At 40.6% G+C, this 16,530-nt stretch overlaps 2 protein-coding genes and 1 long non-coding RNA gene across 13 annotated transcripts in view; 2 read left to right on the top strand and 1 right to left on the bottom strand.

Annotated features, from left to right (window-relative positions):
- Positions 1-10,870, bottom strand: part of CPEB3 (cytoplasmic polyadenylation element binding protein 3) — a 92,769-nt gene extending 81,899 nt beyond the window's left edge. For 4 of the 11 annotated variants that reach the window (XM_061349003.1, XM_061349012.1, XM_061349005.1 and 1 more), the window contains exons 1-2: positions 3,227-3,579; positions 1,979-2,886 (exon numbers count right to left, since the gene is read on the bottom strand). In XM_061349003.1, coding sequence (XP_061204987.1) covers positions 1,979-2,886; positions 3,227-3,308 — 990 coding nt within the window. In that variant the 5' untranslated portion in view covers positions 3,309-3,579. Of the gene's footprint in view, positions 1-1,978; positions 2,887-3,113; positions 3,580-5,349; positions 5,523-10,516; positions 10,700-10,736 lie in introns of those variants that run through there. The other 7 variants (XM_061349004.1, XM_061349006.1, XM_061349010.1 and 4 more) reach the window with 6 other exon arrangements.
- On the top strand, positions 3,587-5,870 carry LOC133210000 (uncharacterized). The gene is made up of 3 exons (XR_009724825.1): positions 3,587-3,702; positions 5,065-5,229; positions 5,411-5,870. It is a non-coding gene; the product is annotated as an uncharacterized LOC133210000 (long non-coding RNA).
- Positions 10,722-16,530, top strand: part of MARCHF5 (membrane associated ring-CH-type finger 5) — a 30,899-nt gene continuing 25,090 nt past the window's right edge. Inside the window, exon 1 of the mRNA XM_061349034.1 lies at positions 10,722-11,055. Coding sequence (XP_061205018.1) covers positions 11,012-11,055 — 44 coding nt within the window. The 5' untranslated portion in view covers positions 10,722-11,011. The remainder of the gene's footprint in view (positions 11,056-16,530) is intronic.

Here is a 16,530-nt window from a genome sequence, read left to right as displayed (position 1 = left end):
ACACTGTTATTCCAGCTGGTGCTGAGAGTAGTCTAAGTATTTGATTTCAGCTGAACAGGAAAATACCTGGTTAAATTCACCGAGAAGAAAACAAGTTTCTGGATGTACATGTTGGCTAATACCTTAGCTTTTCAAAACCTTAAACTCAAAAGAACTTTTAAAACATTTATGTATTTTTTTTTCCCTAGTGATAAGTATCTGCTAGTTGAATTTGTGGCAATTTAGTCACAATAATAAAGTTGTGTATTCCTTAAAGATGCATCTCACCAAGCAAACCACAGATATAAGACCATTTACTGTTGTTTTCCCTATTAATTCAATTCTATCAAAATTTGTAATGTCTTACATGTAGACAACTTAAATAAAAGAATAATTGTAAATTGAAACACATTTCCGACTCCTAAAAAATGACTGGGAACTATATTAATCAGCTTTTGTATTGCTGCGCAGCATAGCAGCTTTACCAGGCATATTGTGTCTAAAGTATAATCTTTCTCCAGACTCCAGTGCTTGAGAAACATCGACCAGAAGTTCACCAGAAGCCACTCCGCCTTCATTTAGGGTAGCCAATAAAAAATTAGCAACTCTCCCTTTAACCAGAATGAAGCAGCAAAATGAAATTTCAAGGCTGACTATAAGGTGCCCTCTTTGAATGGGACTAGAAAGTGCACAGGAATGCATATATTTTACTTCAACAATCTCATAAAGTAAGGTGGGGGTGGTGTTTGATTTTTATTTTCGTTGTTTCTAGTACTGTCAACCTAGATGCTGTTCTTAGTATACTGATAAGTTGAAAATGTTTGAGTTAATACTTTGTTGAGAAAGTGGTTACCTAAAGAGAAAGCATACAGAAACGATTTCATTATATTTCAAAACAGAAAATTTTGACCTGAGACTAAAAATACTAATCTTGAAGAAATTCAATATTCCCTTCACCTTGTATAGACAGAACTGCAAGTGCACGCTCTGCTTATTTCAACTTAAAATGGATTTCACACCATGACAGGTTTCATTCTGCATTAAAATTGCAAATCTTCTATGTGGCCCAGTTTCAGCTGCAATTGATCTGGTCTGTCGTCATAGATAAAAACAGCGAAGGGCACTGCAGCTTTAAATATTTCAGAGCTATGTAGCTAGTAAATAGACTCCATTGCAATATGGCTCTGAAGGTCGTGTCCTATTGTCTCTTTTCTGTGCAAATATTTTGAACAGCATAAAATGCTTTATTTTATACAATACCTCCCTGCTGTTTCTAAATCACATAAATTGTATTAGGCATTTCCTCACTGGAAAGGACAGATACGCCACTCTTTCCATACACACCCACACTCCTTCTAGATGTATTTAAAACCTCCACTGTGCATATAACAGCAGGGTGTACATATCAGACATATACAGCTTTTCATATGTATACCTTATGCTATCAGACTCCCCGTTAAATCCCACCACAACATAAGGACAACTAGTTTTTTCAATGGTGGTAAAATAATTAACTGGATTTCAGGTAAAGAAGGATCTTTAGTGAAAAATAACAGGTCTGTTAGAAAACCAAAGCTAGCAATTTTAATATCTCCTGTTTCTCACCTACGGGAGAATATGAAAAAGAAAACAAGAAAAAAAGGCACACAGCACCAAGAGAATGGAGTCTGCCAAACATGGTTTTCACAAAGGAAGGCTACAACCTTTCAGATGCTAAAAAAGGCAACAACAACAAAAAAACACCAAAAAAACCCACCCAAAAAAACAAAAGCCCTGTCACATTTAAGTTACAAGAAAAATAAGACTATAAACCTTAAGCCAGCATTTGGAATCTTTGTGTATCCACTCCCTAGGATCAAACCCACTTCTTTCATATAAGGTTATTATTTGATGCAAATACGAGTTTTGGAGATGCCTCTCAGAACATGAAATACACCCTGTAAAAAATACAACTTTGCAATAGCTGTCACCATTGTAGAAAGTGCATGTGGTCATTTACCTGAAAGGGCAACAGATTGTTGCCATTGTCCGTCCTGAACGCGTTGTCTTCCATCCAGGATTTGGGGGTTAAGGGTGCAGCCCGTGGGAACTTCGGAGGGGCAATGACATTGCTGGAGAATGGTTTTTTAAGAGGTGAAATGGGATTGAGGGGAGAGGGTACACCGACCCCCACTCCCACGCCGACCCCCACTCCAACTGCCCTTCGAGGGTCCCTGCCAGCCTGCAGCCCACCCCAAGGATTGGAAGGTGTACTCCAAGCTGCATTTTGATGGTTGTTCCAGCTGGACGAAGAAGAAGAGGAGACAGAGGAGGAAGACGGTTTGCTGGTCATGATGGGCTGATGGCTGTAAGCAGCATTTCTCTGGGCGAAAGGTGCCTGATTAGGGCTTACAGGTGACCTTCGCTGCTGCTGCTGCTGAGCTTGCTGCTGCTGCTGCTGATGTTGGTGGTGTTGAGTCTGAGCTAGGCCAATTTGAGGTGAGAAAGTGCCACCAAATACAGGGTTGACATGGTGTGGAAAATTCTGGAAAAGCATTGTCCCATTGACTGGAGTAATCCCTTGGAAAAAGCTATCATCCACCGTGTTTGTGGTCCCTGTAGACCAGGTGCTGCCGAAGGAGGGAGACAAGGAGGTGCCGGCTGCAGGTTCTTGTTGAGGCTGGTGAAAGCTTAAGCCAGGCAAAATGGGAGACTCCATCTGCATCTTCTCCTTGCTATTTTGTGAAGGAGCTGATGTGCCGATACTAGTCACTGAACTGCTGTCTTCTGATTTCGGTGTCTCCGACGAGATGGGTGTAGAGGGGGCTTCTGCTGAGTTTGGATCTTGCTGCTGCTGCTGCCGCTGCTGCTGCTGGGGCTGGGCTTTGCTTTTGTCCATCAGTAAATCATCCTGCATGGTTTGCGCAGCTGAAACAGTAGGGTAAAAAACCACAAAGACAGATTATTAACGTTGTCATTCATACCACAAACCAGGCTGTCTTAATCATTTGCCAGCCAAAAATCTCGTCCTATTGCTAGCGCTATGCTACAGCAAATTGCAAGGCAAACCCGTAATCTTCCCCCTCCCCCAATTAGGAATATGTAATCTTTGATCGTGCTAGATTGCCTTTAAAATATTTTTTAAGATGCTTCACCCTTTTTGATGCCTTGTTTCCCTTCAGTCTAAATGAGATGTGCTTATAGGGCAGAGATATACAGCAATTTCGCCACGTCTCTTTTCTCTTACACCGGAACTCAGAGCTCTCACCCTGCAATGAGAAACTGATTCTGGTTCCTGTTTTTCCAAGCACCCTCCTCCTCCTCCACCTCCTCCCCCTGGTTATTTGCATACGTCAATAAATACTGCTGCGTCCTTCAGCAAGGTTAAAAAGACACCAGTCTTCACTCTTCTCCACCCCCTTTTCTATTAAGGTACCTTTAAAGGAGCCGGGTACCGATTTTCCCTAATTAACAAACAAGCTTTCAGTTACTGAAATTTATCAGAGAGAAAGCACACACGAAATCTCACACTGATGCTGGAGCGGTTCTGAGCTGCGCAATCGTTTTCCGGCCTATTTCTGCCGCACAGCTCGCTGCCTGCTTAGGGCAAGAGAAGCGATCACAACGGGGTGGGGGGGGACGGGACGACGCTTCATGTACAAAGCCACCGACGGGTGTTAGATTTGCCTTCAGCGACCTTACGATCTTCCCGTATAAAACATCAAAGCACTCCTTTGCTTAAAGGTATTTCTACTCGGTGTACTTCTACATATACTAAATCAGTAGTGATTCGTTCATTGGGAAAAAAGGTCCAAATGCACAGATACTGGAGGTACTATCATACTATGCTGTTTCTGATGCTTCCACAATGAAAAATAAAACTGGGACAAATTGAAAAAATACAGACATGCCACACTTTAGAAACTATCTTTATATAGACAAGAGAAACACTAGTGATGCAAATTATTTGTTAAATCAATACATAATTTTAAACTCTAAAAAAATAAAGGTATGTATAATGGTTGAGTTGTATCTGCTAGAATAGGGGCTTCATATGAAATAGGACAGATAATATCATTTGATTTTTGAAACATGGTGATACTAATGCATATGTAGACACCAATGAACAGCAATTGTATAAACTAGAATGGGAACCTCCACATTTTGCAAACTTTTAGTCAATTGATCATTTTCAATCTCAGAAGTATTTTAAATGAGACCAAAATTACTTCAATTAACTATGTCAAATATAGTAATTGCTGCATACCTAATTGCATTTGAGTTAGTCATATGACATGTACATTGCCTTATTTTAGGGTTGTTGTTTTACAAAGTAAAGCCAAATCAATTAACTGTTCAAGAAAGGTGGCAAAGACTGAAATCAACAACCCTCTCCCTTCTGACATCAACAGTTTTCAGATGGTTCATGTGTACCTTTAACTTTTTTCTTTTTTTTTTTTTTTTCTTTTAAATCTCCTGAGCCCTACATACACTTTCTAGTTAAAATGAGTGTCAGGACAGATTTCTGCTATTAATTAAGTTACTGCTCGTGTTCCCTCTTATTTATCTGTTCAATATGTAAACTGAACAGCAAGAGCTCATGAACAGACTACACAGTGAGACAACATGAAGGCAAGTTCCTATGCAGAATGGAGCAAACTATTGCATCTGTAACAAGAAGCTCTGCTGGTACTGGGGGTGCAGAAAACCTTGCAAGGCAGTTTAAAGCAGTACTGCAGTAAGCCATAATATACCAAGCTCTGTGTAGCTTTCCGTTAGTTTCATTTCTATCAAAATCTCTATTACTCTTAAGGTTACATAAAATTACTGATGATTCCACATATGAGAGAGAGAGAAAAAAAGATTATATGTATTTGTTCCCTGGTTCTGAGCTATCAGTATAAAAATATATTTAGCGAGAAAAACATAGCAGCTGAAATTAAAAAATCTGTCATCAATAAAGTATATTTAAATCAGTTAGTCACCAGGTTATCTATAGTGGCTAGCACAGCACTAGTCTCAAACATGTACCTTGCCTTAGCTAGCTGGTTCTGAACTTTATCCTAAGGATTGTAATCCACATTATTTTCATATTACTTCTTAAAGGTAAAAATCACGGCACAATTCAACCCTCTTTTCAAGGTCAAGACCTACCTTTAATGAATGAAGCCAGTCTGAATGGAAAAACACTGGATAATAAATGACTTTGAAAGATAGGCCAGCCAATGTCTAATGTTGGACTAATGCAGTACCTCCTGATTATTTGCTGGTGTAAGTATTTGTAAAAATTTAAAATCCAGTGCAGGAAACGTCTATCCCCATAACAATAGCAGCTCCATTTGCATGCAGTAACCCATGCAGTCAACACAAAAATCTGTAAGGAATGTTTACCTTTGGATTTTCTGTATTTAAAGATCAACAAAATGACAGTATATTTATTTTCTTCTTTCAGGTTTGGTATATGACAAATAGTCGACCACAGTGGCAAGAGCACTTTGACAACTGGAAGCTTTCAGCGCATGCTCTCCCAAGGAATCCTGGGGGTTGAAGTCTTAGCTATAGATGGCATTTCACTCCTGCCTATCCTGAAAGGAAGAGGGCTCTAAGGGGAAAAAGTACGCAAACACTCTTTCTTTCCATGGAAAATTGCTGCAATCTGAATCACCAGCTCTAAGAAAATAAATATGTGTCAGATTGAGCTGAACCCAAGTAACTAAATAAGAGCTTTTAACAGTTTAATTTATTAACTCTGACCAAATAGCTACCTATTTGGAAGAGCAATAGCTACACAAGAAATAGTACCAGTATTTCCAAACTTCCAGTATAAGAAGTTAATTATAAGCCCATACCAGCTATAAATTATACAGCTATTACAAAGGAGATTGCATCATGTTGCTTAGCTGAAGAAAATATTAAATAATAACCTGCCATAATACAATTCCTAACAATATTCTGAAACTCAAACATAAATAGGTAGAGCATGAAAATTTAAAGCAAATCAAAATCAGCACACAGCCAAAATGTTGTACTATTTGAATAGTTTCCAATTTCCAAGTTACCACATTTCATTACTGAGTTACTGTTACCACACTGAAAATTCTACAAAACAAACAAACAAACAAACAAAAAAATCTAAGTGGGAATAAAATGGAAGGTGCAAATTTTATTATTTAACATTCCATCTGCTCTGTCCACCATTCCACATTTCAACTACCTCCCTTCCACTACCTACATATGTCTAACCTCCACATCAATACACAGTCTGACAGGCCTTCCTCTCGTATTAATATTTTGATGATTAATGTAGGTCAGGTAAAGTTTTCAGAATTCCATTCACTGGCATTTATGTTCTGTCTTGTACTGTCACATGAATTATTCTGGATATTTATTCTAGATAATTATTCATAATACTAATATGCAGGAGTAAATACTAATGCTTGTATAGAAATTATATAATTGAAAACAGAAGTGTGAAAATATCAATATTTAATAAAAGTGCAAGCTGATTGTTCAAATGATGAAATATGCTTAGCTTTATCAGTGAAAAGACATGACTAAAGCTGACGAAGGTACATTAGAGCAGTTGAAAATGGACTGTTAAACACGTTACTTTCTACCTTCTGTTTATGTTGGACTATATGGTCTACCTGCCTTAAATCAATGCTGTAATTAAGAGTTTCTCAACACTTGCTGTAACCTGTTTGTGCTACTCTGAATCATTATGAGAAGGAAAACTGCTTTATTACAGCAGTTGAGAAAACCTCATTTGTTGAAATATCCCAGCTATCACAGAGGTAGCTCTAGGCATTCTATACCCCAGCTTTACATTCCTATTTACTTCTGGGTTATTGCTTTTCAGATGATTTGAAGATTCATGTGGAAGGGACCACACCCTTGCTGTCAGTTTTCCCCAGGAGACAGCTTCACTTTATAGATCAATGAGTAAGATAAGGAAGGTGCTTCTTACGATGTTCACAAATGGAACAGCACTCCATAAGCAAAGAACATCAGAACATAGAGTTTTTGATCAATTGGCCACTAGAAGAAACAGGTTTTTGTTTCTATCAGGCAATTCTTTCATAACTGGAAGTTAAAAAATAGTAGCAACAGCTGTATCAGAACACAGGAGCTTAGCATTACTTGACCTGTGCCAGTTCCAAAGAAACAACTGTAAAAAAGGCCCAAGTAAGCCTAGCTAACTCAGTTCACACTGTATTGAGTGTGTTTTTATTTTATCAAATTCATTATTAAGCAATTTAAGCCCATTCTGATTAACAGACCATGATGGTGTTTTTGCCAGAAGTGAATATTCCAACTAGCTTGAAGTTTAAGTATTATGTTACTGAAGAAAAATAGTTTTATTGTAGAAACATTTTTCTCAGTTTAGATTTGTTTCATTTTAGTTTAATTGAGGGCTTCTTTTTATTTTTTATTTTCTTTTTAAGGTGGAATCAACTAGATAAAAAAATGCCTAACCAATCTTGTAATTTAATTTTACACATTACTATCATAGCAGTTAGAAATGCAGTTTTGCCAAAATAGAATATCCATATTGCCAGGGTACTTAGCTTTACTGAAAATAGTGAATAATTCTTGTTAACTTCTTTCTTATGTTTAAATCTCTATAAATTTGTTAGGAAATGATTTAGTATTTTCAATGGTGACATTTTGACATAAATCTGATAGCCAAATTTAGGACTCAATCTTAAACCCTAAATAGCTTATACTGGTTTTGGTGATCTTCATTAAGATCTATACTTGCCTCCAGATGTGCAGTTTTATTCAATCCAAAATGTCTGCCACCTCCAGTTAGCATCAGTGAAGCCAAGCCTTGTCAAATCTCAATTAATAGCAACCCTTTTACCTCACTTTGCATTGGAAGTAAGGAGCCTTCCCAGGAGAGTTCACTCAGGGCTCAAATGCAGCTACCATCAGGTGAAGGTAAGAGAGAACAGAGTAAGACAGTACAATTAACATCATGGAGACAGAAGGAAGGAACAAAGAAGGATCTATTAAGGGATGATACAGGAAACAATAGTTTCCAAAAAATTAAAAAACTGCCAGAAGCAACATGAAATTTATAGTGGAAATTGCCAATGCAAAAAAAAAGAAGCATAAAGAACAAAAAGTGGAAAGAAAAAGAAGACACAAATGGGATGAGGGAGAGTGAATTGAAGGAGGAGATTATTAGGGAGAATAAACCAAGTATTTGTATAAAGCAGCTGCATATCTGGTCTTGTTAAGGCGAAGAGATGAGGAGACTCATGCTCTGTCAGGGAATAAGGATTTTTTTCCTTAAATTCAGAAATGGTTATATATGTATTTTAGGACTTTGATTCTGAGAAGAGCAGACAAATGGAGGACATACACCCCAAGCTGTCCAACAGGCACAAATCAGTTTGTAGATTTCAGGATCTTTAAGCTTTTTATGGAATGATAAGAGGCTTGCCATTACACAGTCAAAGAATTACAGAATCTTTGGGTTGGAAGGGACTTTTAGAGGTTGTCTAAGTCCAACTCTGTTGCAATAAGCAGGGACATCTTCAACTAGATCAGGTTGCTCAGAACCCTGTCCACCCTGACCTTTAATATTTTCAGGGATGGTGCATCTACCACCTCTCTCTCGGCAACCTGTTCAGGTTTTCATCACCCCCACAGTAAAAAATGTCTTCCTTAACCAGTTTAAATCTACCCTCTATTTGTTTAAAACCATTACCCCTTCTCATGTCACATAAACGTAAGGATAAAACCAGCTTCCCTATTTCCATTTGTAACATTTTAGAATAAATATATGAACCCTAAGCATTTGGCCAGTCTAGCTGATCTAGGCCAATAGACAATGCACTTATTCCAGACCAAGATTAGGAACCAGAAACTCTGGTATATAATATTACTCTTAAGTTTCACAAACAGCTGTAACTGGGACAGTGTGTATTAGGCTCTCTTCCAGGAAATCATGACCACATGGTTTACTCAAGCCACTGTATACCCAAGACTTCTTAGCAGTACAAGCAAAACTGAATTTTACAGTCTTAAGAATAAGTACTTAATAAATAAGTTTTCTGGGACAGGACGTCAGCATGACACCTTCTTCCTACTTGCTTCTATACATACTTCTTGTATGGAGCACTTACATCACTATAATTACTTTAGCATTCGAATTTATGATACTTGTAGCAACTAGAAAATAAAACAACACCCTCCCTACTCCATAGGTATAATATAGCCATCAAGACCAAGTCCTGATACTCGCACACATTTTTACAATACATTTCTCTCAAGTAAAGACTCTGAAAACCAGACTGATTTTCGCCTACGGCAGCACAGTCAAAGGATCCAGTATATTCATTAAAAGTCTCCTTTCTGTTCTACCTGATCTCTATAGTCATGTATATCCACCATGCAAATACTACCTGTCCTAACCAAGAACAGATGTAGGTTGATGCAGTTGCACAGTTAAGGGGTTGGCCCTGTAAATTACTACTTTGTACAGTAACTACAGCACAACAAAGTTGCAATTTACACCAGGTATCTAGGACTAGTTACATGCAACAAAAAATATGAAAAGAACTATTAAAAAAAGTACTTTTACGTGTATCACATTAAAAGGAAAATTCAAAGATGACCTTCATTAATCAGCCTTCCCAAGAATCTGGAATGTCACAAATGCCTTTGAAAAGTAAGGTATCAGCCTTTGCTAGGGGAGCATGACGTTATACAGAACCTTTACAAGCAAGCATACACTCAGACTGAAAAGAGTGGAAGACAAGACACCCAGAATGGAAATAAAATAGAAAGGCAACTTCTCTCCAGGTGCTATCCACCTCTTTCTTCTATAATGAATTTTCATTTTCTAAATTTCCAGGACTCACGGACTGATGGGATGTTCTGACTTCAGAACGTACAACAAATTTTAAAAGCACTTCAAAAGGACTTTTTTTCCATTAGGAAGCACGCCTACAAACCGAAGCGAGAGCAGCGTCATTACCACCAGCCGTCCCACGCCTCACCCCACTTGCGTACAGAAGCTAGTGGCCACCAGGCCTCCACCGAGCACGCCGGGTACTTGTGCCTGTCATTGCCACCAAGCCCACAAAACCGGATTAACTTCCCTGCCGCAGTGCCAGCCCCCGCCCGTCTCGGCAGCCAACTGGGGCAGGCACCTGGCAGAGTCACCTCTTCCCCCGGTCCTCCCCGCCAAGGAGGGGGCTGGTGCTGCCTGCACCTGCTCGGCAGGCAAAGGAATGGCGAGGGTGCTGCTCCTGCCCTGCGAGCGTCCCCCGAGGGCACAGAGAAGGCGGCGGCCCAGTCTTTCTCCACTTCCCTCCTCCCGTGAGGCGGGACCGTGCTGCGCCTCTCGCCTCACCCGCCGCCGAGGGCAACGGTTGCTGCGCGAGAAGGGCGATGGCCGCTCCCACTGCCCCGTGCCTTCAGGCCCTCAGAAAAACCGGGGCGGCGGCGAGCACTGTGTGTTCGGGAGTGGCAGCCACCACAGCGGGAGCGGGGCCAGGTGCTGACCTTCCCCCGCGTACCCCCATTACCCTACCGCTTTCCCTACCTGCCCGCGCGCGGTGCCGGGCAGCGACTACGCGGCAGCAGCAAAGAGAGACATAGGGAAGGGTAGCGGGGAAGGAAGAGAGAGCAGGCTGCGCCCACCAGGACCTTTAAACTCCCGGCAGCAGCAGAACTACATTTCCCAGCGTGTCGCGGGGCGGTGGCCCGTTCCCTGGCGCAAGCGTATTGTGGCGGGTGGGTGGTGGCGACGGGTCGGCGCTTACCTCACAGGGGGTGTGCTGCGTGTCTTGCTCCGGCAGCGCGGCGGCCTGGGCCGCGCAGCTTTTGCGGACGGCTCCGTGCTGCCTCGGCGACCGGCTGTCCGCTTCGTCCCCGCCTGCGGAAGGAGGGGCAGCCCCGCAGGACGGTGGTTTTGCTGCCCTTCCTCTCGCTTCCTTTTCTCCACCTCCACGCGTGTGACGTGCGGCTTTGTCGTCGCCAGAGCCGCCTTTGTCAGGCTCCGGGCCTTCGGCTAGGCCCGCTCTTTCTCCCGGGAGCCATGTCCGAGCAGACAGGCTTGGCCCTGCCGCAGTCTATGGACAGGTAGGGGGAGGGTTCAGCGGGAGGAGCCTTCGGGGTAGGTGTGTGAGCCACCTGCGTCTCCTGGGCTGGGGTGGGCCTCCTGGGCGCGGGGCTCCAGCAGCTGCGCTGGTGGGGATCCGAGTCGTGATGGCAGTGGGACGGGGCCTGGGCCAGTGGCACGTGTCCGGGTTCACTTTGTGTTCTCTGGGAAGTTTGGTGGTTGGGGTGAAGTCGTGCAAGCTTTTTCGTGAAGTGGCGTAAGGTGCCGCGGTCACCGGTGTGCTCTCCGCAGGGTATGCTGCTCCCCTGGGTTTGTGCAGGAGAGCGTGTGTCTGGGCTGAAAGGGGTTCTGGGGATAATGGTGGAGGTCTACAGAAGGCTTGCCGGTTTCTGTGGGCCTGGGAGATACTGCAGATACGGAAAGCACAGACATGTACGTAAAATAAAGCACCAAAAGACGACCAAAGCTTAACAGGCTCTGTCTGTTTTGTTGCTGGTTTTATGGTTAATGGGGAAGGCTGTAATTGGTTTTTGGAGTGGTGTTAAAAAGTGCAGCCTAAAAACTATTTTGACTGGAATGTAGGGGAGGAAAGATAATTGTTAACTCTTAAATTATTTTTATTTTTATGTGTTAGTTTGAATATGTAGCACTTTCACCTTCTTCTGCTGAGAGTTTAAAACACTTAGCTATAATTTTGAGTCATCCAGAAAGTCCTCAAGACCTGTCCCTATAAACAACAAACCAGGTAGCCAGTTATTGCTGGATTTGTGGTAGGGTGGTATCTCCGATGGTGGGTGGGCACCCAAACAGAATCAGGCTCCTGTTGATGAACCTGTCATGCTTTTATCATAGAGAAGGAAAAACAAAAGCAAAAAACAACCAGCCAAACCCCTGAAACAAATCACCAACACAAAAACTTGCAAAACAACAACCAAACAATCAGCACCCACTCCTGAAGCCCTGGTGTTTTTCTTTCCATGTCACCTCTAAGGAAAGAGGGTTTAGTGAAATACAGGCTGTCATCAGGCACGTGAAGCAGGGGCAGAGCTTGTGCAGCCTAGAAGGTGAGGATGAGAAATTTAAGCTTGATGTAGAAAGAGGATAAAAGTGAGTTGGGGAAGAAATGAAAGAAAGTTGTGTCTGTGTTTTTAAAAAAAAACTGAAGAAGTAAGAGGTAACAAGGGGGTGATTTAGGTTCTGATTTACAGTGATGCCTGTCAAGGAGGCTAGCAGCCAGAAACCATTAGTGCATTTCCAAGAAGTAACAGGAAAGAGGTAGGGTTTTGGAAATACTATCAGGAAAATATTCATTTTGATACGTTTCCTGTGAATGTAGGGAATAAAATGGAAGAGTTAAGGAAGACAAAAGGAGTTGGGAGAAGGATGGCAGGACTCATGAGGGGATGGAAAAGATCTGGAAGAGTGTTAAAGATTCAACTCCTCTGAAACTAAAAATAGAAAAAAAAAACCTCCCTCCTGACATTTGTAGCCCAATAACATGTAATACTTTGTTTGGAGTTCTGGGAAACCTTGATATTCACAGTAGATTCTCCACTTTCTGTGGCTGTTATAGCATGAAGTCCTAGTTCATCTTTTTGGGAGATTGCTGTAAGGTTCTTTCTATAATCTGTGTTGTAAACAACTGTTAAATTAAACAGTTAATTAAAAAAAGGGAAATAACTACTGCCCAAACCAGTTTACTGTTCTGCAGTTATTATGTGTAATGGATATGTGGGTTTGATGTACATTTAATATTTTTATATCCTTGAAGCTTTGTGAAATTGTAATTTGTATCTCTGGCCCTTCTAAAAGACTTTTTCCAGTACCAGAGTTGATACGATTTAAAACAATTGGAAAGTGTTCCTGACTTCCTTAATAACAAGGGACAGTGGGGGGGGAAAAGTTTTAAGTAGCTAGGTAGTGTAAAAGGAGGTATGAAGAAAGACTGTGGCTTTCATGTAAGAATTTACAGGGCTTAATATAGGAAACTTTAGCAACGGTAGTGTGAGAAGTGAATGGAGTGGTAAGAAAGAGCCAAGTGTTTAGGATCTCAATTCAGAGTGTAGTACAATACCAAAAGAAGGATCTTGGGAGTAACTGAGCCCTCAAAATGCAGTCAGTGTAAATAATTTTTCTGTTACATATTAGGTTTACAGAGGAGTGTTACACTGGAAAGAATTAATTTTCATTCATCTGGTATTTCTGAATGTTATACATAACTATTTTCATGTTGTATGTAGTGATGAGCAAAACAAACTTTCGCTGTTTCACTTTAAGGGGGACAACCCATGGATGAATCATATGTAGACATGCTGAGGGTTGAAATGCCTCTTCTACCCTGTTATCTTTATTGCGAATCACAGATGGTTGTTTTCCTGGGTAAGAGGAAAAAATAGGCAAAAGCATAAGAGTAGCTGTTAATGCATTATAACTTAACAAAAAGTGCATACTTCGAAATCAAATCTGGATTGTTTAGTGAAAGATGAGGACTGATTCTAATAGTTAAAAAGGGGAAAAAAACAGGGTTGTGTGTATTGTTGGGGTTTTTTTGTTTGTTTGTTTCCGATACCTAGATGGTCACACAGAGAGTGGTGATGTACTTGTTTCTACCAGGAGTAGAACCGGGTTCTACCAGGTGCAGCAACACCTTACTCCTGTTTTATCAGGAGGAAGGTGTTGCTTCAGATATGAATGTATGCACTGTTTTGTATACAAGAGTCATAGCTCGTACAGCAAGTTGTTTAGTTTTGTATTTGTGAGAGAGAACAGTTGACTGCTTCTCTTGACTCTTGCATTCTACATCTGTATGGCTTACAGTTGTTTTTTTTATTTCCCTTAATAAAGCAGTTTGGATTTCTCCAATGTAAGGAGTGGCTTGATAGGATCTCGGCATCATTGCTTGGGGTTCATCTTTCTTTTATACATTTTGAGCTTTATCATCCTTTATTTTCCCTGCATAATTTCAGACTGGAAGCTAACCATGCATTTGTAACAAAGAAGGTAAATAGCTGTTAAGGTATTTAAGAAGTTTGTAGTTTGATTTTTCTAGCTAAGGATTTTATATTTGCCTGAAGGACTGGCTACAGCATAAAGAAGCATGAGAAGTAGCTGTGACCATCAAACGACACTACATTCTGGATGTCTGTCATCTGCAGCATTTAGGAAACTAATCCAGATTATTATAATGATCCTTTCTGGCCTCAAAATTGGAACTGAAACTGAAATTTGAATTTCCATCCGTCTTGTAATTGTTTTCTTCCAGCTCATGTTTAAATAACAGACCTAGATAACAGTCATAAGGACTTTTCTGCATGCAGAATTCTTTGCAGTTTCTGGTAAAGGGCCGTATTCCTGGACTAATGTGTGCATTTGAAGGCAGTGGGTAGTGGTCAAAGTAGCGAGGTTTTATTATTTTTAATCCCTTAATTTGTGTTGGCTTAATGCGTAAGTGACACAACGATAGGAATTTCCATTAAAAAAAAAATGAAATTGAAGCAGTGGGGTTTTTTGTGTTTTTTTTTTTTATATGCTGTTAATGAATATAAACTAATTTTTCAGTATTTATTTAAATAAAATTGCCAAATTATGTGAAAATGTTTTGAAATTATAGCTATTACACTATTGAGTGCACAGGGCAAACTTTACTTGAAAGTCAGTCCTAATGCATTTGTCGAATTTTGACAGGCAGAGGCCATTTGATATGCTATACGTACTTTCAGTGTAAGAGCATTTTTTAAGGAAATACTCAGAAATATTCTGAATGGTATTAGGGTGTTGAACCTTTACAGTGAAAGTCTTGTGCTTACTATGCCGGGACTGTGAACTGAGTTAGTCCTCCCTGTAATTTCAAATACCATTTTGGAGATGCACAAAAAACCCTCAAGCCTTTTGTGGGTTTTCTTGTTTTCTCTTCAGTTAGGTCCTGTAAATTTTCTGTCTCTCAGAGCTCTTTGACAATAGTTACTTCCAATTGAACATGTTTCATCTAACTACCCTGTGTGCCACCTGTCATAACAGGTATTCTGCCCTCTTAAAAATTTTCAAACATTTTCATTCTTCTGGGTAACTTTCATAGCATGTTTTGGGTTGGAAGGAATCATCTCGTTCCAACCCCACTGCCACAGGCAGGGACACCTTACTAGACCAGGTTGCTCCAATCCCCATCCAGTCTGGCCTTAAACACTGCCAGGGGTGGGGCAGCCACAGCTACTCTGGGGAGCCTGTGCCAGGGATTCACCATCATAGTAAAGATTATTTTTTTTCTCATATCTAATCTAAATCTACCCTCTGTCAGTTTAAAGCCATTCCCCCTTATCACTATATGTCCTTATAAAAAAGTCCCTCTCCAGATTTATCATAGACCCCCTTTAGGTACTGAAATGCTGCTCTGAGGTCTCCCTGGGGCCTACCATTACCCAGGCTGAACAAGCCCAGCTCTCTCAGCATGTCTCCATGGGAGAGGTTCCAGCTCTGCTAATTTTTGTGGCATCCTCTGAACTTGTTCTACCAGGTCTGTGTCCCTCTTGTGCTGGAGGCCCCTGACCTGAGTACAGTACTCCAGGTGGGGACTGAGGATAGTAGAGTAGAGGGGGAAAATCACCTCCCTTGACCTGCTGGTTACGCCCCTTTTGATGTAGCCCACATACAGTTACCCTCCTGGGCTGCAAGCACACATTAGTGTGTCATGTTGAGTTTCTCATCAGCACCACCACGAAATCCTCCTCAAGGCTCTTCTTAATTCAGTTTCCACTCAGCCTGTATTTGTGCTTTGGATTGCCCCAGCCCAGGTGCAAGACCTTGCACTTGAACTTTCTAGCATTTCTTGGTGCTCTACTTGATAAATTAATCCCTTAAATACTGAGTATTTTTCTGGTGTCATTTGCTTGTCAAATACAATTTGACTTCCATTTTTTTTATAGTTACGTTTTTAAGCGAACTAATGTGTAAATTTAGTTTGATTTTAAGTTATGTCTATAGGTATGACTTACCAGTTTGCTGTTTTATAGCTTTATGTAATAGCCTGTATGTTATTGCCAAGACATCAGCTGGCTGCGATCCTGAACAACTAACCCTTCTTACAGAAAGAACACTTAAAAGGGTCTTGCCAGAGTTGCTGTTAGAATACATATGAGAAAACAAAACTAGTAACTGTTTATTTTACTATGCAGTCTTTTTGCTGTGTTGCTTGAGCAGTTGTTTTCTGAAGTGGTAAGATTTTTGAAGAGTAGTTACTAAACGTACTTTCCATAGTGAAGTCAGTGGCAAGCCAAGCCCATGTTGATAGAAAACCCAGATAATGTAAATACTTGATTAAAAAAAATATTCAGTATGGTCAAACTGAAGATATTTTATTTGTTTGTGAAGATAATTGGTCAGTCTGCTGTTTTAAACTAAACAAATGCTTAACCACACACTAGCTTTTTGCTAGTTGTGTCACTGCCTATATTTACCTTAATGTGAGCTGGAATGCTAAAAGGTATTTGTATTTTTAAGCT

Source organism: Neopsephotus bourkii, unplaced genomic scaffold (genome assembly GCF_033783945.1).
Source record: "Neopsephotus bourkii isolate Nb327-2 ecotype Australia unplaced genomic scaffold, CSIRO-AGI_Nbou_v1 NB_379, whole genome shotgun sequence".
Lineage (NCBI taxonomy): Eukaryota > Metazoa > Chordata > Aves > Psittaciformes > Psittacidae > Neopsephotus > Neopsephotus bourkii.
Note: the sequence above shows the minus strand (reverse complement) of the source record. Positions and strands in the feature narration are given on the sequence as shown.